The following is a 23,198-nucleotide window of genomic DNA, read 5'->3' on the forward strand; positions in this document are numbered from 1 at the left end:
AGTGATGGCTTGATGGCTAGAACAGAGAGTGTTGTGTTGGTGCTCACCTCCTTGTGCTCTTTCCTGCATTTCAGTGCAGTGACAATGTCCTGGTAGGGCTCGGTGGGGAACGACACAGACTTGATGACTTTGGGCGGCGGGCATGGCGGCGCTTTGAACAGGCCGTCGTCTTTGTGAGAGTTGGCATCCTTGCTGCTCCCGCTCGACTGGCTGGCCTGGTAGAGAGAGAGAGAGAGGAAGATATAGGAGGGGGGGTTAAAGGGAGGGAGAGAGAGGCAGAGTAGGAAAGACAGGGAAAGGGCAGAAAGAGTGTCAGAGGGAGAAAAGCAAAACCAAACACCTGCTCAGCACACGGCCCTGCTGCTGCTGCTGCTGGCAATTCATGTTGTTGAACGCCAGCCAACAGCCTCCTGCCCCTTACATAAGAGATAAGGCGCAGTAAAAACTCACACGTGCCCCCAACCCCCCACCCACACAGGAACCGAGTCCCTTCAAGCAGTCTGAGGGAGGAGGGCATTATAGGGCCCTGTAAAACATGACTAACATTATCTGTAAGACTGAGAATTCAACATTCAGAGCAGTGTATTTTTAACAGGCTAATGAATTCCAGGGAAGGCAAGGTGCCACAATGGCTTCTAATGACATTTAGTGCATTATTCAGATCGTGTGCATGCCAAATGGTACCCTAGTGCACTACAAAAGGAAATAGGGTGCCATTTGGGACACCGATTGGAGTAGAGTGGCCTTAAGGGGGCAAACCATGGTTAAGAGACCAATACGAGCATGTGTTTACTCTGGAAAAATGTGTAGCAGTGTGTGGGGGAGGCTCAGTTCTGGTGACTTTACATAAAGGACATTCTACTCCAAAATCAATGAAAATAAAATGATGCTGACACCATCTAAAATATAATTTCCACCTCCAGAAATTAGCCAAATAATAATTTAACATATCGAACCACGTATATAGCCTATGCATGGTCCATATTATCAGGTATGCTATTAGCAATCAAATATAAATTGTTATTTAACAACATTTTATTTGGGATTTACGGGACATCCGCTAAAAAGCAACGATACCCACTATAAAAACAACAGTAAGGTAAACCTGTTTAACTTCTTAGGTACAACTTAAAGATGTGTTCATCTATAGCAGTGGATAAGAAGTATGCAAAAGTGTTTGCGTTAAACCACCACAAGGGGTGGCTGGCTGAATGAGTTCAACATAGTCAATCTGAAACGGCACTGTTCACAAGTTGAAAGCTTCAAGTTCCTTGGTATCCACATACCAACAAACTAGAATGGTCCAAACACACCAAGACAGTCGTGAAGAGGACACGACAAAGCCTATTCCCCCCTCAGGAAACTAAAAAGATTTGGCATGGGTCCTGAGATCCTCAAAAGGTTCTATAGCTGCAACATGGAGAGCATCCTGACTGGTTGCATCACTGCCTGGTACGGCAATTGCTCAGCCTCCGACCGCAAGGCACTACAGAGGGTAGTGCGTACGGTCCAGTACATCACTGGGGCCTAAGCTGCCTGCCATCCAGGACTTCTACACCAGGCGGTGTCAGAGGAAGGCCCTAAAAATTGTCAAAGACCCCAGCCACAGACTGTTCTCTCTACTACCGCATGGCAAGCGGTACCGGAGTGCCAAGTCTAGGACAAAAAGGCTTCTCAACAGTTTTTACCCCGAAGCCATAAGACTCCTGAACAGGTAATGAAATGGCTACCCGACCATTTGCATTGTGCCGTCTTACAGGTACCATATTTAAATATACTGTTATTCAATACAAAATGTATTGGCTATACATTTCAACGACAATGGCATGCACTGCTGACTAAAAACGTTTATGCAGGCAAATGCTTGCCGCACTGGTTTTAGTCCCATGTTCTAACTTAGCTACGGATCTCATTGCCTGAATGATAGACATGTGCCAACTGTCTTGCTTTTTGCAGATTGCATATTTAGGAAAACAAACGAAATAAGCCCACTAAGTTAGCTAACATAATAGGCCCAGACAGTAATATTGTCACTTTTGTATCAAAGACGAGTGTTCACTTTGCCGGCAATCGAGGTTTAGCACATACGTAGCACAGGTAGCTAGCTAAGCTAACTACCTTGCTGGCTAGATAACTAAACTAAATAACAAACATGCGTTAACTAAGTTAGAATGTGATGAGGACAGGGCTGCTTGCTTGGTGAAGTGTACTTTTGATCATTTACTTATTCAAATACACTGGCTGTGGCAAGCTACTCACCATCAAACCACCACACTTACCATCTCTCTCTCCCCGTTGTAACCTAGGGCTGAATGGTGTTCAACGAGCAGCTTGTAGCACACCCTCTTCAGGAAACTATTAACATTGCTCACTTGCGGTAATTTGGAAACTTGGCTGATATTAGCCGGTCAACCAATTTAACGGTCGGACTACACAGTTAATTATTGCATTAATTCAGGCTTTCGTTCATTAGACCGTACATGCAGGCCATATAAAGTGTAAACCAGTGTGGCTGGTGAAAGTTTGAGCAGCCTACTAAATAAAAATGTAGCCTGTTTTTGCAGCCTATATTAGATTTTGGGAATTCCCTCCCTATGGCATTCGTAATTGGAATATTTATCTCCATAGAACACACAAGCAGACTAGGTAAATAGATAACCCCATAGAATAGTTTCAGATTTTTCTATTCATTAGTCGTTTTGTTTTCTGAGGAAAAGAAACTGTGGACTGTTCCAGAATCTTCAAAGTGCGCCTCAGCAGAAATATTAGTTTCAGATCTTTTGGGCCGTGGCGGAAATTATTTTGCTGTGTCGCAGCGCCCCAGCTAAATGACTGCAGCGGAAACACTGACGAGCATCACTGGTGGTGGAGGGTGGGTGTGAGTGAAGCTGGGGAGAATGGGCAGGGTGCAGTGTTCACGAGCTGCAGAAATCTCATACCTCTAGCTAGCTGGGGGGGTAGCGTCTGTGGTGAGCGACACCCCTTGGTGTTGACTAGGAGGTAACTTACGGGTGCAGTGGTTGATCGGGGTACGTGTGGCGGGGGCAGCTCCTCTGGCTCTCTGTTCCAGTGTCTGGCGTTGTACACAGCTTTAGTGGGAGACTGCAGGGGGAAACAGAAAAACAACTAAACTTACACCGTGATCAGGTAAGTCCATGAAGTTACTTCACATTTAAAAAAAATGTAATCACACAAAAACCCATCAGCCCTTACTACTAGAACCGTGTTAAAACAAAAATGAGAACCATTGATCAAAACATACTCCATCCAGCTGCAACAGCCAATTTAAAGTTTATTCAATTTCCCCTAATTCAAGGTGATTTATTTTTACACTGGGAATGATCAGTGTCTTGGAACAGAGCACCTTTTATTTCATTAGTCAGAGGGAGATGTAACAAAGAGATAGAGTGCGGATGGGGTAGAAAACATTGGTCTTTGTTGGTTCGCGTAACAAAACGAGCCCTGTGGGGAGAGAGCGCGCGTCTAAATGAATGCCTATTAAACCACGAGGCAGCCAGGACAGCTCAAACAGCAGGACTGGTTGGAGACAACTGCCAGCACCGTGTACAGACACAGGAGTGCACAGAAAAACCTTGGCTCCTCTCCGCTATGCTTAACAAAAATCCCATTGGCTGAATCTGTTGCTGGGATATTAATAATGAAAAGAAAATTGAGAGAAAAAAAACATTGCTGGCACAGGATAGAGCACTGCAGGAAACAATGAACTGAGTGTACCTCAACTTTCAACCATGATCCTTTACTGTGTAGGCAACTTGATCTTCTAGGCTAAATGTTTAAAAAAAAAAATATACAAATCTAATGATATTAATTTATGATTTATAGCAGGGATGAAGACAAAGGGCAATGTTTTGCTTTTCACTAAAAACCTGTCATGTTGGTATAAGAACATTCTACTTCATTTCATTAGCACTTTACAGGCTCATTTATATTCTGTTAAAATGAAATAGAATAATGTAAATGTGATTTTGTGCACCGTGAGTGGACATCTTAATGCATCACACACCCAATGCATATGGATTGCGCTAAATAGAAATCCTACCCGTCACATTCCACCGGCGCCAAATTTCCCAAACGGAAACCCTGACGCACACGAGAGGGTTGTTTGTGTGTGTAACACATACATGGCAATTAGCCCTAAGTGCACTACTTGAGCTCCCCCTCCCCAACACGTTAATGTTTACCCAAGGCCCTCGACATAAGTTAGAGACGAGTACAAGCAAGTACACACACACTACTGTCTTGGACAACACTTCTGACCACTAGAAGGCTGAAAGAGAAAGAGGCTGAGTGCTAGAGAGAGACACGCAGCAAAAGACTGAGGATCATTTACAGCTGCAGAGGGGGGGGGACTCACTGGTGAAACCAAACCACTCAACCAGCCATCAGCTGTTGTGGTCCAACACCACCCGAGACAGTAACAGGAGCCCTGCTCTGGCCTTAGACAGGCAAACATTTTATGACGCATGTCTACACCATCTTACACACACACACACCCAGGGTTTCCTTTAGCCAGTAATTGCTGGCTTTTGTCCTCTCACTCCTTGCGCGCTGCGAGAGAGCGAGGGGCCTAGGCTACTGTTGATTGCAAAGATGGAGGCGTTTTTCATTGAAGTAAAACAAAAGTTAGAGGAAAAAGAGCATACATATATAGAGAAAAGCCTACAAGGGGGATTTAATACTGCAGTGGACAAAGATGAAAAGAACGTTGGCGCGGCCAAATGCAGGCTAATGCTAACTAGCGTTAGAGCAACGACTGGAAGTCTATGTGTTATCTACTAGCATTCTAGCAGACACCCATAGACTTATATTCTGGGGACGATGACTGATGCTAGACTGCCGTTTGACAAAAAAATAAAAGTCTTGCTCTTTTGTCCATAATAATCTTGTTATGTAGGAATTACCCACAGTACATCTGCAAGCTGTTCTACAGACTATAACGCACGTGCCAATACCAGAGTGGTCACACTTACATAACGCAACATTTGAGACAAAACAATCAGAGTTGAAAAACGAGCGAGCGCACGTGTGAGAGAGCGCGACATGAATTAATCAGAGGTCATGATAACGACGCCCATTAAATCAACCTCTAACATCTGACAGCCGACATCAAAAGACAGGCATATCCAGAGCGCACAGAGGGCCAGAACGTACATACACAAATAATGCATGAAGCACAACTGGTTATGCAGAATGAAAAGTAGAATGGGGAAAAAAAGACAGGGGATTGTTGGATTATCATGCAAAACAGACACCTTTTTTTTAAAGCAATTTGTAAACAAACTGCAAGAGAAGAACATTCATTGTTAAGCATCACATTTAATTGGTTTTTCGGAGGGTTCTTACAGGCTGCTTCCCAAATGGCACCCTATTTCCTACAGTACATAGTGCACTACAGGACCTGCTCAAAAGTAGTGCACTATATAGGGAATAGGGTGCAATATGGAACTACCCTAAACCGGCACAATTATGCATTACCGCTGCATGCGTCAGACTGCCACTTCACTACCCCTGCAGTTAGCCCAGTCGTAATCGAAAGCGCTACCTTTTGACGACTCATGAATACCCAGGTCATTTTGGAGGGCTATTGTTTATTTTATGTGTTCAGCTCGCCCATTATGTTATCTGCAGGGCAAGGACATTACAGGGCAAGAGATGAGGACTGTGGAGAAAGCCTCTCGGGAAGACTTGGAAGGCACTCTACAGGTTTGTAGTAGCCCAAATGCAAAGAAAAACAATTCATGACAAGCTGCCTTCACAAACTATCATTATACGGTTCATTGTATAAACTATAACCTGCACCTAACAACTAGGGTTGTGACGGGGAAAAAATATTGCGATATTAGTATCATGGCAAAAATGAAAACAAAGCACATCACACTCTTTGGTCTACTAAAAACCTGCTGTACGTCAAATAATGTGTCCTATAGCTTGGAAAACAACTTGATGTTTCCAACATCGGGGCTGTTTTCCGCTTAATGTTTTGTTTCCTTGCCACGATACTAATTAGTACCGCAATACTGGTATCATCCCAGCCCCTACTAACAAACCCAACTCATATAATGTGTCTGGCTTTCCCACAATATGATTTCAAATCGCATTCTTAACAAGGCCTTGCTCTCAACTTTAAGTCTAAGCCCTGTCTAAGCTAGCGTTTGTTCTGAAGTGTCAGCCCTACATTTGAGAGATAAGAAAGATCAGGAAACAAATGTTATATGTATTAAACTATTTATTTTGGGAACTAAACTATCTCCATATATACAGCGCATTCAATAATAGTGGAGCTCTTCAAGATCAAGTCCATCAAAGCGATTGGAGAACAGGCATTACTGGTTCTCTTGATAAATGAGAACCATCTCAGAGACTACAATGACCGTTCATCCCTTCATTCATCTACATATAAATAATCCAACAGGCCGTTTTGGCCTGGCATCTCTTCAGCTCATACAGAGTGTAGTCTACTCATTCTCTGCTGAAAGTTCTGGGTCTAGTTCATTAGGCACCGAACGGATGGAAACAGGGAGGGACTACCTGACCGTGTCCAATGAAAAGCGCTCTTTTTTTGTTTTCCGTTGCAAAGTGTTTCGCTATGATGTGCCGTTGTGGCCTGGTTAACGCGACCCTGGACTAGTGTTCTATAGGAACTCACCCCGCACTCTTACCTTTTTGGGGCCACTGAAGATCTTCCTATTGGTCTCCCTGCTCTCCTTGGATTTCTCCACCTGTTTTGCCTGAGGTCTCCTGGGCATCTCTAGGCCCACAGAGGCAGAGTTGTCCTCTGGGAAGTCCATCACATCTACAGGGGACATGCCAAATGTAAACGTGTGTTAGACTAGGGCAGAACATCACAGTTCATTACCAAGTCTATATAATTACATATAGAATTGTGAATCTTTGTGACCAAGTCATTAATAGCCAAACGTATTTCATTAGAATAGATTATTGAAAATCTATATTCAGATCTACACTGGCATGTATGCATGCATGCGGCGAGATAGACACAGCGCCTTCGGAAAGTATTCAGACCCCTTGTTAAATTAGCCATATTCTAAAATAGATTTTTTATTTATGAAATCCCTCAATCTACACACAATACCCCATAATGACAAAGCGAAAACATTTTTTTCGAAATTTGAGAATTCATTGAAAATAAACATTAATACCTTATTTACAAAAGTATTCAGACCCTTTGCTATGTGACTCGTAATTGAGCTCAGGTGCATCCTGTTTCCATTGATCATCCAACTTCATTGGACTCCACCAGCGACAAATTAAATTGATTGGACATGATTTGGAAAGGAACACACCTGTCTATATAAGGTCCCACAGTTGACAGTGCATGTCAGAGCAAAAACCAAGCCATGAGGTCAGAGGAATTATTCGTAGAGCTCCATGACAGGATTGTGTTGAGGCACAGATCTGAGGAAAGGTTCCAAAACATTTCTGCAACATTGAAGGTCCCCAGGAACACAGTGGCCTCCATCATTCTTAAATGGAAGAAGTTCAGAACCACCAAGACTCCTCCAAGAACTGGCCGCCCGGCCAAAACTGAGAAAATTGGGGAGAAGGCCCTTGGTCAGCCAGGTGACCAAAAACCTGATGGTCTCTGACAGAGTTCTAGAGTTCCTCTGTGGAGATGCGTGAACCTTCCAGAAGGACAACCATCTCTGCAGCACTACACCAATCAGGCCTTTATGGTAGAGTGGCCAGATGGAAGCCACTCCTCAGTAAAACCACATGCCAGCCCGCTTGGAGTTTGCAAAAAGGCACCTAAAGGACTCTGACTATGAGAAACAGGATTCTCTGGTCTGATGAAACCAAGATGGAACACTTTGGCCTGAATGCCAAGCGTCACATCTGGAGGAAACCTGGCACCATCCCTATGGTGAAGCATGGTGGTGGCAGCATCATGCTGTGGGGATGTTTTTCAGCGGCAGGGACTGGGAGACTAGTCAGGATCGAAGGAAAGATGAACGGAGAGAAGTACAGAAAGATCCTTCATGAAAACCTGCTCCAGAGCGCTCAGGACCTCAGACTGGGGCGAAGGTTCACCTTCCAACAGCACAACGTCCCTAAGCACACAACTAAGAAAACACAGGAGTGGCCTGGGGACAAGTCTCTGAATGTCCTCGAGTGGCCCAGCCAGAGCCCGGACTTAAACCCGATCGAACATCTCTGGAGAGACCTGAAAATAGCTGTGCAGCAACGCTCCCCATTTAACCTGCAGAGAAGAATGGGAGAAACTCTCCTAATACAGGTGTGCCAAGCTTGTAGCGTCATACTCAAGACTCCAGGCTGTATTCGCTTCCAACGTGATTTAACATAGCGCTGAGTAAAGGGTCTGAATACATATGTAAATGTCATATTTCAGTGACATTTTTTATAAATTAAACATTTATATAAACCCGTTTTTGCTTTGTCATTATGGGGTATTGTGTGTAGATTGAGGGGGAAAAAACAATTTAATCAAGGCTGTACCGTAACAAAATGTGGAATACTTTCGAAAGGAACTGTATATATCCATCTATCTCTGACATGTCTGTCTTGTATAGGAAAGAGCTGTGAGTGGGTGAGGATGAGTCTCAGTTTTCTTATTAGGACTGTTTTGTTTGTTTGTGCTCATCCCAAACACTGCCCCCCCAAAATTGCCCCCGCTAATGGCCTTACAGAACTACCATGAAGGTTGAAACAAAACGTTACTCGCTTTCCTAATTAGCTTTGGAGGACCATACTAACATAACATTAGCATTTAGTGAGGCTCCTGTGTAGAGATCTCGAAGTTTGTGTTATTGACCTCGCCTGAGGCCTAAGTATGCCCTGTAATGATGCCGGTCTGTGGTTTCCCAAGGGGGGTTGGTAGTACTGACCTCGCCTGAGGTCCTGTCCCTGACCTGTGTTGCTGCTGGTCTGACTGTCCAGCTCCTCACTGCTGGACAGGGGGCTGTCCACCCTCATCTCCATGGCAGCAAGGGAGGCTGTGGCTGCAGCAGCGGTGGCTACAGCCCTCTTAGCCTTCCTCTCTTTGGCGTGGGAGTCCTCGTCTTCGTCGCTGTCACTGCCGCTCATATCGTCAAAGCCAAAGTACTTAATCTTGTAATTGGAGCTGCCGGATGCCGCAGGGTCAGAACTGCCCTCCTCCTGGTTGGCACCACGGCCTGCCTCGTTTTCCTCGAAGCCAAAGAAGTCCAGCTTGGTGTCTTTCTTGGCCTTGCTCTGTGTAGGTCTGAACCTGGGAGAGAGAGAGAGAAAAAGGATATAATATTGTCCAAAATAATATTACAATATGTAACTATCGATCCCCCCCCATCACTAGTAGGTAGCAGGTCGTCACCTGATGGGCTTGGCCGGTGCTGGTTCATTCTTCTTTTTCAGTCGGCCAGCCTCTCCCGGGTCTGTCAGGGGGGCAGCCACGGCGGAAGCAGGGGTGTATTCCTCCATGACCCGGTCCTGAATGGTGACGTTAAACATCGACAGGCAGGACGGGTGCAGCACTGTGTAGTCTCTCGTCCTCCCACGGCCCGCCGGCTTGTTGCTGTTCTCCGTATTGTTGGTCTTGAGTGGGCTAGATCCGGGCCCACTACTGAAGGATGTGCTGGTACTGGTGCTAGTACTACTGGTGCTGTCAGAGTCCCCGGCCTGCTTGCCTTTGTTGGGCCGGTGGTAGGTCCGGCAGTTGGTGCTAGCCCTGAGGAGAGACTGGGAGTGGTCCTGGGACTCGGAGGGCTCGATGGGGACTTCGAAATCCCTCTGGCCCACTACGTAACTGGGGGTCGGCTCTGGGGATGGCTTGTCCTCCCTGGCCAGACCCAGGCCGTAGCTGCCCGCGCCACCCCACATTGAGGGGTTTCTAGTGGGCTCTGGGGTGGGCGAGGTGGGCCCCAGAAGCATCACAGCATCCCAGTTGTCGTACGAGTGCTTGGCCTCGCTCTTTAGGGTGGTGGTCTGAGCGATGGGCTTCTTGTCGCTCTCCGAGGCGTTGCTGTACCATGAGTAGCTATGTTTCTCTGCAGTCGCACCCTCATTAGACCAGCTCGGTTGGCTTGGCTTGGCTGGAGGAGAAAAAGCAATGCATTAGCACCACATAAGTCTTGGCAGTTACCGTCTCTGACAGAGATGTAGCATAGAGCAGCTGAAGTGCTCTAAAAACAAAGTCGATGCCTGTCACAATGCCGCATGGGTGCCATTTTCACAGCAGAAAGTGGAGATAACCATGTATTAGGGAGTGCTAACTGCTAGGGCTGTGAGAGGAGCAGCACACCCTCGAAGCTTTTAGCAAAGCTGGAAAAAACCTCAATGCTGAGTCAGATAAACATCTCCAACTTGATTGGTCTCATTCACCACAACAGGAGCAGACCGGGTTAGCCTACATGTGAAGACAGGGTGTGGACATTGAAAACACGGGCACCTGTAATTATTTATGTGGGACAGCAATGACTTCCTAAAAAACTATACTTGCAGTTGAGTTCCAATAGGCTGCTACATACCACTTGCATGCAGGCATGCACATTCTGGTGAATCCCCCCCAAAAGGAATAAGACACCCCAAAAAAAACATTTCTATGATTTACGGTGTTAAATAAGTGTTAAACGGTGTTAAATAACACTAACATGTGCTAACAACATTTTTTTGTCAGTATAATAAGGTTGGGAGCAACATGTGAAAATAGTTTAGGAAATATTTTGCAGCTCAAGATGAATACAAAACTCACAATGCAATGCTCTCTCTGGGCAGACTGGCTGGCCAGCTAGAAAGCAAATGTAGCTACACACAATAATACCAAAGTCAATATGAGCATGTGATTGTAACTAGCTAGCTGTAAAATAACCTAAATAAAACAGCAGTATCAATTTAGGAGTGTATAATCTCACCATGTTCAACCTGGTACAGGTAACTGCCAAAATAAAAGATAACTCTTTGAGTAAATGAGGGATACAAAGTATGTTTGTGTTGGACTAGTAACCGAAAGGTTGCAAGATTGAATCCCCAAGCTGACAAGGTAAAAAATGTAAATAAAATAATCTGTTGTTCTGCCCCTGAACAAGGCAGTTATCCCACTGTTTCTAGGCCGTCATTGAAAATAAGAATTTGTTCTTAACTGACTTGCCAGTTAAGATGTCTAAACAAAATACTCCAATTAGCCAGATGATTACATGACACATAAACTTAGCCAGGTGTGTCTGGTGGTGATATGGCAATCTATTTTAGTTCATGAACGTGTGAACAGGTCTAGACAATAGCAACCCATCCACTTAGCTAGATGTGTCTGGGGGATGGTTTGATATATAGTGAATGTGAAGAACATGTTCAGATATAGGCCAAGGACTCTATAGCGTATTTTTACCTCGATATATTACTTATTGTAGGCTACTACTTTCACCCCTTGTTTACTACACTACCTTAAAACCACAACATTTAGCACATGGTCTCACATGAATACTTAGAGATGGGTGGCGCTAAGGCTTAAGAGGGTGTGAACATGAATGGACATACTAAAAAAGATGCCAGTGTGAAACACATTTGAAATAAGCACAACTTTTCCATGTTTCCCCCAACTGCAGTGTATAATTTATTTTTATATATTTTTTAAACATAATCTTTATTTAACTAGGCAAGTCAGTTAAGAACAAATTCATATTTACAATGACGGCCTACACCCGGGAGCCCATGACTATAATATACCATTTTGAAGCAGAGTCTGTACTTTAATAAAATGTACAAAGCCAATCTTGTAAATGGTACATAAAACTGAAATTGGGAAATGTAGTCACAAAATGTGTCTCACGGATCAAGCCTGTATCAGCACAGCCTATCCCTTATCCAGTGATGCCAATTTACCAATTTTGTTGCTAGATTTAGCAACTTTTCAGACTACCCTGGCAACGTTTTCCCCCCCAAACAGCACCTAGCAACAAATTGAGGTACTTTTAAAAATGTATTTGGAACTATTAGCAACTTTTGAAAAGTGACTCAAACGCTAAAATGCACGCATTTTCCCACTAAATGACACAAAAACGATTTTCTCTATCACACACTCAGTCACAACACACGTGCCTGGCTGCAAAATTGCATATTGAGTGACGTCTACAGCAGGCGCTCAGCTTGTGCACAGGCAGCACCCGGCCAGCAGCAATTTCCGCAAATTGCAAATCATTGTTGGCTGACTGCAGCTGCCTGTGCACAAGCTGAGCGACGTCACTCACAATGTACTTTTGCAGCCAGGCATGATACCTACCAATACACTGCTTAAAACTATAATTGTTCAGAATGTGTAGGTTTACTAGATAAAAAGAAAATAAATAAAAATGTAATTGTTCAATAATGTGTAATGGTTAAATAATTAAATGTGTTTACAAAAATAAAAATATCTGCATTTCTAAAATGTGTTGTGTTTATATTACATGGCCAGTCAATTTGAGTAACGTTATTGTGTATTCTACGTTATTACGCAATGATATCACAACGTCATTTAGCAACAAATCGACCTGCCTCTAGCAACTTCCCCTAAAAATGAGTTGGCAACACTGCCCTTATCATAGCACGCACGGTACATGCTCCACTTACTCATTGCTAGCCTGCATTGGGAGTGGGCTGCATCATGTTAGCTCCCCACTCATGCTGCACAGAAGTTAACGCACTTGAATAATCTGACACAGCATGTAGAAATATTTTAACTTAATTCCTAGTCGCAAAACAATGTCCATAGAGGCTAGAACACTTTACAATGCAAGATGATACTGGTAGCGTTCAGCTTTGTAGTAGGTCAACTTTTTTTTCCTAGCTAAAGCTGACATCAATTCGCTACCCCTAGTACTTTGGTTGTGATAGCCACCATGCAAAATATGCTGATTTCAAAGCTGATTGCAACCAAAAACATACATTCACTTTGATTATCCATTATCTCAGCTAACTGACTACTCCAACTCGGCGCAGGTCTGACAATTAGGCTACCATTAATTCAACATGCCTTGTCAATGGTGAGCTGACCATCACATCATTAGCAGCCTACAGCTATATCAAGAGGACATATCAATAAATATTAGTAGGCCTATGTTAATTAATCAGTTAACAGTCTAACAACTTTCTGTTTAGGACGGTATTAGCGAAACATCTCTGCAATGTCAGTTACCATCTATGCTAGCGCACGTTTCCTTGCTCGCCATAACGCTCGCGCCTACTACCGGTGCGAAGTTCAAAGCACGTGTGGGGATCGGAATCTGAGGTAATCCTCTCTTGAATTAATGTTGTCTAATATTTGCTTTGTGAATGCTGCAAACTGCGTTGATGCATAACTTTATGAGCTGGGTTGTCAGTCTTAGTAGTAAATCCGCTATGGAGATTCCTTAGTACTTCTGGTAAGTGACGTTTGGGGCTTACCAGAAGTTTTAATACAGTATATCTCGGGATGGCACATGCACGGTATGGAAAACTGGATACCGCCCAACCCTAGCTGATCCATATGGCGATAGGGAGTGCAGGTAATGTTTCAAAAAGAGTTATGAGTGTGATAGGGAATAACAAACTTCTCTCCAGTGATAACCACCGTGATGACATGGCACAACACGATTTCCTGATTTTCTAGACGGACTACTTAGAAGTTATATCCTGGGGAAAATATATGTTTTACCTACTCATAGAACATAGACCAGTCGTCACCAACCGGTTGATTGCGATCGACTGCTCATTCTCCCAGGCATTCCTAGTCGATCTCCAAACATTTCTGTAAAAACCAACAATAAAGCGTTCCTATTTGTATTTATTCGTCTCGCGCCATTGCCTGTAGGTGCACCCGATTCGGCTGCCCTGCACGCCAGGTAGGCGAAGTGTTGCCATTTCATTTGTCTGAAGGTACAAACTGCCTTACCGGCAGGCCCGGAGAGCAAATCAAGTGCACTATGGGCCTACCCCTGGCCAATCGGATGGCTCACATTACCATGTCTGCAGTAACGTAGCAAGCAAAAGCAAAGTTGATACTGTGAGATTTCAAAACTTTTAAAAACAAGACTAGATAGAGAACTGTCAACGAATACAGCAAAGAGCTGCTGTTTTTATGAGTGAGCTCATGTTTAAGTTCTTACTCAGCACTGTCACTTTTATTCAACATTTTATAAGCCATAAAATGCAGTCTTCCTACACTCGCGCTACAACCAGCACTGCAGCTGTAATGAATGAGTAGGAAAGTGTATCGATAGGCTTGTGTTGGTATTATTAGCGGCTTGGGTCTTTTTAAATATCGCGCAAAATGTAACTTTCTCTGTTCATAGGAGTAACATGGATTTCCGCATGAGAGAGAAATAATGCGGTGCGACTCAAGTTGTCATCATGAGCTGGAAGACGGTGTCCCTTTTTGGTCAGTGTCAAATAGAGGAAAGGGAGAGCGGAGGGACGTTGAGGCTGAGCATCAGATGAGGGCAAAATAAAAAATACTAAGCAAATGATTTAAAATGTATTCTCACAACTACTACAACAGATGCTCTGTTACCGGTGTGATTATATAGCCTACCTCAAAATTCTCATATACAATTTTTTTCTGAATTGTTATATAAAAACAAATGTATGGTCCTTACAACATGTGCAGGGCAATTCAAGCAAAGCCAATATGCAGTGATATTGTATTGGGCCAATAGCAATGAGGTTTGTGCGGTAGGCTAAGGTACTGTTTTTAATAGGTTCATGTTGCATAGGCTTACATTTTTGAAGTCATGTTAAAAACAAATCTAAACGATAGATCTCAGCTTGCATTTTGACTCAAAGTGATCTTGACTCAGAAAATGGTTGTGACCACTGACGCACCACCAAATTGACAGGAGTTTCATTCTGGAGTGGACTATCCCTTTAACCCCTACAGATTGAAAAATGGCAGATTTGGAAACCGATAAGCGCCTAAATTGGAACACAGTGGCTGTACAGTAACATTATATAAATTACATCAGAGCTCAGGCTCTGCGCTTCAAAGCTGACTGGATTTTTACTGACAGCTATTCTGAGCACCCCATGCGACAAGTTGCCCCCATCCCTCCCGCTAATTGGGCAACTTTTGCAAATGTTTTGTTGTCTGAATGAGGCAAATGTTGTAAATTAAGAGAATTCAATGTATTTTGAAAGATGAGACGTTGAGGATTATAATAAATACTGCTTTGATGTCATACAAGCAAGCCAAACACCCGTTAGTCCAAATGTGCACTTCACATTTCCATATCAGTGTCAACGTTCATGATCACGACATCATCATTAAGTTTGCCGACAACGATGAGAGCCTATAGGGAGGAGGTCAGAGACCTGGCAGTGTGGTGCCAGGATAACAACCTCTCCCTCAACGTGAACAAGACAAAAAGGAGATTGTGGACTACAGGAAAAGGAGGACCGAGCACGCCCCTATTCTCATCGACGGGGCTGTAGTGGAGCAGGTTGAAAGCTGCTACTCATGCATAGTCAGTCACTTTACCTCTACCTACATGTACATATTACCCCAATTACCTTGACTAACCTGTGCACTCGCACATTGACTCTGTACCGGTACACCCTGTATATAGCCTCACTACTGTTATTTTATAAATAAATAAATTGTAAACACTTAAAAAAAAAAAATCTTAACTCTATTGTTGGTTAAGGGCTTGTAAGTAAGCATTTCACTGTAAGGTCTACACCTGTTGATGTAGTTACAAGTAGAGGTCGACCGATTGGAGGACCAAAACAAAAACGATACCTATTAAATCGGACAATTTATATATATATATATATATATATATATATATATATAAATTATGTAATAATGACAATTACAACAATACTGAATGAACACTTATTTTAACTTAAAATAATACATAAATAAAATCTATTTAGTCATGTTCAATATGGTTTAAATAATGCAAAAACAGTGTTGGAGAAGTAAAAGTGCAATATGTGCCATGTAAAAAAGCTAATGTTTAAGTTCCTTGCTCAGAGCATGAGAACATATGAAAGCTGGTAGTTCAATATTCCCAGTTCTTCAATATTCCCAGTTAAGAAGTTTTAGGTTGTAGACATTATAGGAATTATGACGAGTCAACTACACTGCTCAAAAAAATAAACACTAAAATAACACATCCTAGATCTGAATGAATGAAATATTCTTATTAAATACTTTTTCTTTACATAGTTGAATGTGCTGACAACAAAATCACACAAAAATGATCAATGGAAATCAAATTTATCAACCCATGGAGGTCTGGATTTGGAGTCACACTCAAAATTAAAGTGGAAAACCACACTACAGGCTGATCCAACTTTGATGTAATGTCCTTAAAACAAGTCAAAATGAGGCTCAGTAGTGTGTGTGGCCTCCACGTGCCTGTATGACCTCCCTACAACGCCTGGGCATGCTCCTGATGAGGTGGCGGATGGTCTCCTGAGGGATCTCCTCCCAGACCTGGACTAAAGCATCCGCCAACTCCTGGACAGTCTGTGGTGCAACGTGGCGTTGGTGGATGGAGCGAGACATGATGTCCCAGATGTGCTCAATTGGATTCAGGTCTGGGGAACGGGCGGGCCAGTCCATAGCATCAATGCCTTCCTCTTGCAGGAATTGCTGACACACTCCAGCCACATGAGGTCTAGCATTGTCTTGCATTAGGAGGAACCCAGGGCCAACCGCACCAGCATATGGTCTCACAAGGGGTCTGAGGATCTCATCTCGGTACCTAATGGCAGTCAGGCTACCTCTGGCGAGCACATGGAGGGCTGTGCGGCCCCCCAAAGAAATGCCACCCCACACCATGACTGACCCACCGCCAAACCGGTCATGCTGGAGGATGTTGCAGGCAGCAGAACGTTCTCCACGGCGTCTCCAGACTCTGTCACGTCTGTCACATGTGCTCAGTGTGAACCTGCTTTCATCTGTGAAGAGCACAGGGCGCCAGTGGCGAATTTGCCAATCTTGGTGTTCTCTGCCAAATGTCCTGCACGGTGTTGGGCTGTAAGCCCAACCCCCACCTGTGGACGTCGGGCCCTCATACCACCCTCATGGAGTCTGTTTCTGACCGTTTGAGCAGACACATGCACATTTGTGGCCTGCTGGAGGTCATTTTGCAGGGCTCTGGCAGTGCTCCTCCTGCTCCTCCTTGCACAAAGGCGGAGGTAGCGGTCCTGCTGCTGGGTTGTTGCCCTCCTACGGCCTCCTCCACGTCTCCTGATGTACTGGCCTGTCTCCTGGTAGCGCCTCCATGCTCTGGACACTACGCTGACAGACACAGCAAACCTTCTTGCCACAGCTCGCATTGATGTGCCATCCTGGATGAGCTGCACTACCTGAGCCACATGTGTGGGTTGTAGACTCCGTCTCATGCTACCACTAGAGTGAAAGCACCGCCAGCATTCAAAAGTGACCAAAACATCAGCCAGGAAGCATAGGAACTGAGAAGTGGTCTGTGGTCACCACCTGCAGAACCACTCCTTTATTGGGGGTGTCTTGCTAATTGCCTATAATTTCCACCTTTTGTCTATTCCATTTGCACAACAGCATGTGAAATGTATTGTCAATCAGTGTTGCTTCCTAAGTGGACAGTTTGATTTCACAGAAGTGTGATTGACTTGGAGTTACATTGTGTTGTTTAAGTGTTCCCTTTATTTTTTTGAGCAGTGTATTTCTCTTTACCATTTGTATTTCATATACCTTTGACTATTGGATGTTCTAATAGGCCCTTTAGTATTGCCAGCCTAATCTCAGGATTTGATGGGCTTGAAGTCATAAACAGCGCTGTGCCGCAAGCATTGCGAAGAGCTGCTGGAAAACTCAGTAAAGTGCTGTTTGAATGAATGCTTACGAGCCTGCTGCTGCCTACCACCGCTCAGTCAGACTGCTCTATCAAATCATACTTAATTATAATAAACACAGAAATACGAGTAGTTGGTCATTAATATGGTCAATTCCGGAAACTATAATTTCGAAAACAAAATGTTTATTCTTTCAGTGAAATACGGAACCGTTACGTATTTTATCGAACAGGTGGCAACCCTAAGTCTAAATATTGCTGTTACATTGCACAACCTTCAATGTTGTCATAATTATGTAAAATTCTGGCAAATTAATTACGGTCTTCACACAGTTTGCAACGAGCCTTTACACCTTTACATTTATGACTTCAAAATAACTAGTTATTTCATGGTGTTGTGGTTTTTGCTGAGAATGCCAAGACATTTAATGAACGGGCTGTGTTTGGCATTTCCCTTCCTCCTGTGTAAATTATTTTAAATGGGAATGTTTTATTATTTCCAAATCCTTTGCACTTGAGAAATCATCTGAGAAAATACCTGATTAGAATCTAACCAGAGCTGTAACAGACCTTGTTCATTATGCAGTCGGTCCTTTGGAGGGATTGAGACTACCCTCTCTCTGTGTCTGGGCACTCAACGCAGAGACGATCACACCTTCGTCACCATCACTGAACGCCTCAAGAGTTAACGTTTTTTGGGGTCAAATTAAGCTTATAAACGATTAGCCACATTAAAAATGGGCGGAACACTAAGCTTGATGAATCCTTAATGGAGCTCAATAAGTATTACCATCATTACCAAGTTCTGGCTCTGAAAAGTGTCCTTTAATCTCTGGTCTGCTCGGATTGATTTCCCCGCCAGCCAAACAATGAGTTTCTACAGGTGGACAAGTGAACACTGGGCCTTAGAGGATATCCTGGGTTTGTGTAGGAACATGGCAGTGTTGTTGCTAAATGTGCAAATGATTGATACTTTCAGTTCTCATAGACTGAAAGAATATACACTCAGTGGCCAGTTTATTAGGTACACCCCATTCACAAAAATGGTTCGCCCCAACAGAGTCAGTCACGTGGCTTGCTTTATAAAGCAGGCAGACAGAGGCATTCAGTTACTGTTTGATTGAACGTTGGATTGGGCAAAACTAGTGACCTAAGAGACTTTGAGCGTGCTGTGTTTGTCGGTGCCAGGCGCATCTCAGAAACGGACGGCCTCCTGGGCTTCTCACATATGACAGTGTCTAGGGTTTACCGAGAATGGTGCAACAAATAAAAATGTGTCAGCGGCAGTCCTGTGGGCGAAAACAGCGCGTTGGTGAGAGAAGTCGAAGGACAATGGCAAGAATCGTGCAAGCTAACAGACGGGCCACAATTAGGCAAATAGCGGCGCAGTACAACAGTGGTGTGCAGAACAGCATCTCTGTATGCACAACCCGTCAGTCCTCGTCATGGACGGGCTATTGCAGCAGACGACCACACCAGGTTCCACTACTATCAGCTAAAAACTAGAACAGGCGGGCACACGATCACCAACACTGGACAATTTCATATGATACAGGTAACTGCCAAAATAAAGGAATAATATAAAATAAAAGTTTATATACAATAAAAATAGTTTAACAGTTCTTTTAAGTGATAGCCTACAGTCCAGTTAAAAAGTGGTGTGCGCGCGAGACAGGAAGAGCAGTTCTTACACCATTGTTCGAAATTCAATCACCCTCAGCCAGTTCCTTCAAACAAGTGCACAATTATCAGTTATCTGGTTTCAGTTACCCATTCACGTCATTAATTTAGTGAAGAAAGAAACATTAGCACCTGGCACAAAGTATTATCAGATTTCTAACTCCCCCTTGCGGTGACGCAATGTGCCAGACATGTACCTTAATGCGCTGCAGTATAAACTTAATTGAAGAACCACTGTACATCGTTTTCATGCTCATCAAACCCTTCAGTGACCACTCGTACCCTGTGGATTAGGACATTGGCTATGCCGCCATAGGATGATATGGTAGCCAAAATAATGGCCTGCCCAGCATTTTTATACATGACCCTAAGCATGACGGGATGTTAATTGCTTAATGTACCCCTAAATTACTTAATTAACAGACACCACACCTGGGTCAATCTCACAACTGTTTTTTTAAGTGTCATTTTTCACTGAGATTACAATATATACTCATATTTAATAACTTTTTTTTTTTAAATTAGATACTATACAACTATACATTAAGAACATTCACAAAATTCTCATTACCGTAACAGTTTTCGCAGTCCAAAAGAGTAAACAAATCCATAGTATTTGTTTTACATTGATCTCCCAATGAAATAGGCCAAAGTTAAACATAACACTGAAAATAAACATATTTTAAATGAAATTATATAATTCTAAACTAAAAAACATCTGACTTTTCCCCCAATTTGACCATGTCGGTAATGAGAAGGCCAAGTGGGATAAAGGGAGTGTTGGAGAACTTCGAACATCATTCTGAAGGCATATAAGCGAATAAATTAACGTAACATCATCCTCTAGATCAGTGGTTCCCAAACTTTTTATAGTCCTGTACCCCTTCAAATATTCAACCTCCAGCTGCGTAACCCCTCTAGCACCAGGGTCAGCGCACTCTCAGATGTGTTTTGCCATCACTGTAAGCCTGCCATGAGTGTGAGTTTGTCACTTCCCACGAGCCAGGTTGTGACAAAAAGCTCTTATAGGACCAGGGCACGAATAATAATAAACAAGTTTGCTCTTTATTTAGCCATCTTACACATGAAACTTCATTTGTTCATCAAAAATAGTGAATACAGCACCTTGCAAAAGTATTCACCCCCTTGGCATTTTCACTATTTTGTTGCATTACAACCTGTAATTTAAATAGATTTTTTATTTGGATTTCATATAATGGACACAAAAGTCAAATTGGTGAAGTGAAAAAAATAAAAACTTGATTCAAAAAAATTCAAAAACAGACAAGTGGTGCCCCCTTTGCTATGAAGCCCCTAAATAAGATCTGGTGCAACCAATTGCCTTCAGAAGTCACATAATTAGTTAAATAAAGTCCACCTGTGTGCATTCTAAGTGTCATATGATCTGTCACATGATCTCAGTATATATATATACACACTTGTTCTGAAAGGCCCCAGTCTGCAACACGACTAAGCCAGGGGCACCACCAAGCAAGCAAGCGTTACCATGATGACCAAGGAGCTCTCCAAACAGGTCAGGGACAAAATTGTGGAGAAGTACAGATCAGGGTTGGGTTATTAAAAAAAATCTGAAACTTTGAACATCCCACAGAGCACCGTTAAATCCATTATTACAAAAATGGAAAGAATATGGCACCACAACAAACCTGCCAAGAGAGGGCCGCCCACCAAAACTAACAGACCAGGCAAGGAGGGCATTAAATCAGACCAAAGATAATCCTGAAGGAGCCGCAAAGCTCCACAGCGGAGATCGGAGTATCTGTCCATAGGACCACTTTAAGCCATACACTCCACAGAGCTGAGCTTTACGGAAGAGTGGCCAGAAAAAAGCCATTGCTTAAAGAACAAAATAAGCAAACACGTTCGCCAAAAGGCATGTGGGAGACTCCCCAAACATATGGAAGAAGGTACTCTGGTTAGATGAGACTAAAATTGAGCTTTTTGGCCATCAAGGAAAACGCTATGTATGGTGCAAACCCAACACCTCTCATCACTCCGAGAACACAGTGAAGCATGGTGGTGGCAGTATCATGCTGTGGGGATGTTTTCCCATTGGCAGGGACTGGGAAACTGGTCAGAATTTAAGGAATGATGGATGGCGCTAAATACAGGGAAATTCTTGAGGGAAACCTGTTTCAGTCTTCCAGAGATTTGAGACTGGGACGGAGGTTCACCTTCCAGCAGGACAATGACGCTAAGCATACTGCTAAAGCAAGACTTGAGATGTTTATGGGGAAACATTTAAATGTCTTGGAATGGCCTAGTCAAAGCCCAGACCTCAATCCAATTGAGAATCTTTGGTATGACTTAAAGATTGCGTACACCAGCGGAACCCATCCGATTTGAAGGAGCTGGAGCAGTTTTGCCTTGAAGAATAGGCAAGAATCCCAGTGGCTAGATGTGCCAAGCTTATAGAGACATACCCCAAGAGACTTGCAGCTGTAATTGCTGCAAAAGGTGGCTCTACAAAGTATTGACTTGGGGGGTGAATAGTTATGCATGCTCAAGTTAAGTTGTCTTATTTCTTGTGTCACAAAAATATTTTGCATCTTCAAAGTGGTAGGCATGTTCTGTAAATCAAATGATACAACCCCCCCCAAAAAAATATATTTTAATTCCAGGTTGTAAGGCAACAAAATAGGAAAAATGCCAAGAGGGGTGAATACTTTCGCAAGCCACTAACTCACCACAGGTCAATGAGAAGGGTGTGCTTGAAAGGATGCACATAACGCCACAATGTTGGGTTGTATTGGAGTCGGTCTTAAATCATTTCCCACACACAGTCTGTGCCTGTATTTCGTTTTCATGCTAGTGAGGGCCGAGAATCCTCTCACATAGGTACGTGGTTGCAAAGGGCATCAGTGTCTTAACAGAGCGATTTGCCAAGGCAGGATACTCTGAGCGCAGCCCAATTCAGAAATCTGGCACTGGCTTCTGATTCAATTACATTTCCACAGAACCGCTTGTTGCAATTTTGATGAGGCTTTCTTGTTCAGCTATCAGTAAGTCACTGGAGGCAGGGCATGAAAGGGATAACAAATCCAGTTGTTTGTGTCATCCGTTTCGGGAAAGTACCTGCGTAATTGTGCACCCAACTCACTCAGGTGCTTCCCTATATCACATGTGACATTGTCTGTAAGCTTGAGTTCATTTGCACACAAAAATCATACAATGATGGAAAGACCTGTGTGTTGTCCTTGTTAATGCAGACAGAGAAGAGCTACAACTTCTTAATCATAGCCTCAATTTTGTCCCGCGCATTGAATATAGTTGCTGAAGAAGTCCCTGTAATCCTAGATTCAGATCATTCAGGCGAGAAAAAACATCACCCAGATAGGCCAGTCGTGTGAGAAACGCATCATTATGCAAGCGGTCAGACAAGTGAAAATCATGGTCAGTAAAACTTTAAGCTCATCTCTCAATTAAAAACTTGATAACCAGCGCACTTCTGTATGTTGTAAAAGCGTTACATGGTCGCTGCCCATATCATTGCATTGTGCAGAAAATACACGAGAGTTCAGGGGCCTTGCTTTAACAAATGTAACCTTTTTCACTGTAATGTCCAAAACGTCTTTCAAGCTGTCAGGCATTCCTTTGGCAGCAAGAGCCTCTGGGTGGATGCTGCAGTGTACCAAAGTGGTGTCGGAAGCAACTGCTTGCACGAGTGTTACCAATCCACTACGTCTCCCTGTCATGGCTTTCGCGCCATCAGTACAGATACCAACACATCTT

The 23,198-nt window shown here is 43.4% G+C and overlaps 1 protein-coding gene across 4 annotated transcripts in view; it reads right to left on the minus strand.

Moving 5' to 3' along the window:
* The window catches only part of LOC120029501 (wings apart-like protein homolog), a 47,339-nt gene that overhangs the window by 18,870 nt on the left and 5,271 nt on the right, over positions 1-23,198 (minus strand). For 3 of the 4 annotated variants that reach the window (XM_038974749.1, XM_038974751.1, XM_038974752.1), the window contains 5 exons: positions 9,350-10,067; positions 8,886-9,247; positions 6,681-6,814; positions 3,010-3,102; positions 48-215 (listed from right to left, as the gene is read on the minus strand). In XM_038974749.1, coding sequence (XP_038830677.1) covers positions 48-215; positions 3,010-3,102; positions 6,681-6,814; positions 8,886-9,247; positions 9,350-10,067 — 1,475 coding nt within the window. The remainder of the gene's footprint in view (positions 1-47; positions 216-3,009; positions 3,103-6,680; positions 6,815-8,885; positions 9,248-9,349; positions 10,068-23,198) is intronic. The other variant, XM_038974750.1, reaches the window with a different exon arrangement.

The sequence above is a fragment of the Salvelinus namaycush genome, chromosome 35 (assembly GCF_016432855.1).
Source record: "Salvelinus namaycush isolate Seneca chromosome 35, SaNama_1.0, whole genome shotgun sequence".
Classification (NCBI taxonomy): Eukaryota; Metazoa; Chordata; class Actinopteri; order Salmoniformes; family Salmonidae; genus Salvelinus; species Salvelinus namaycush.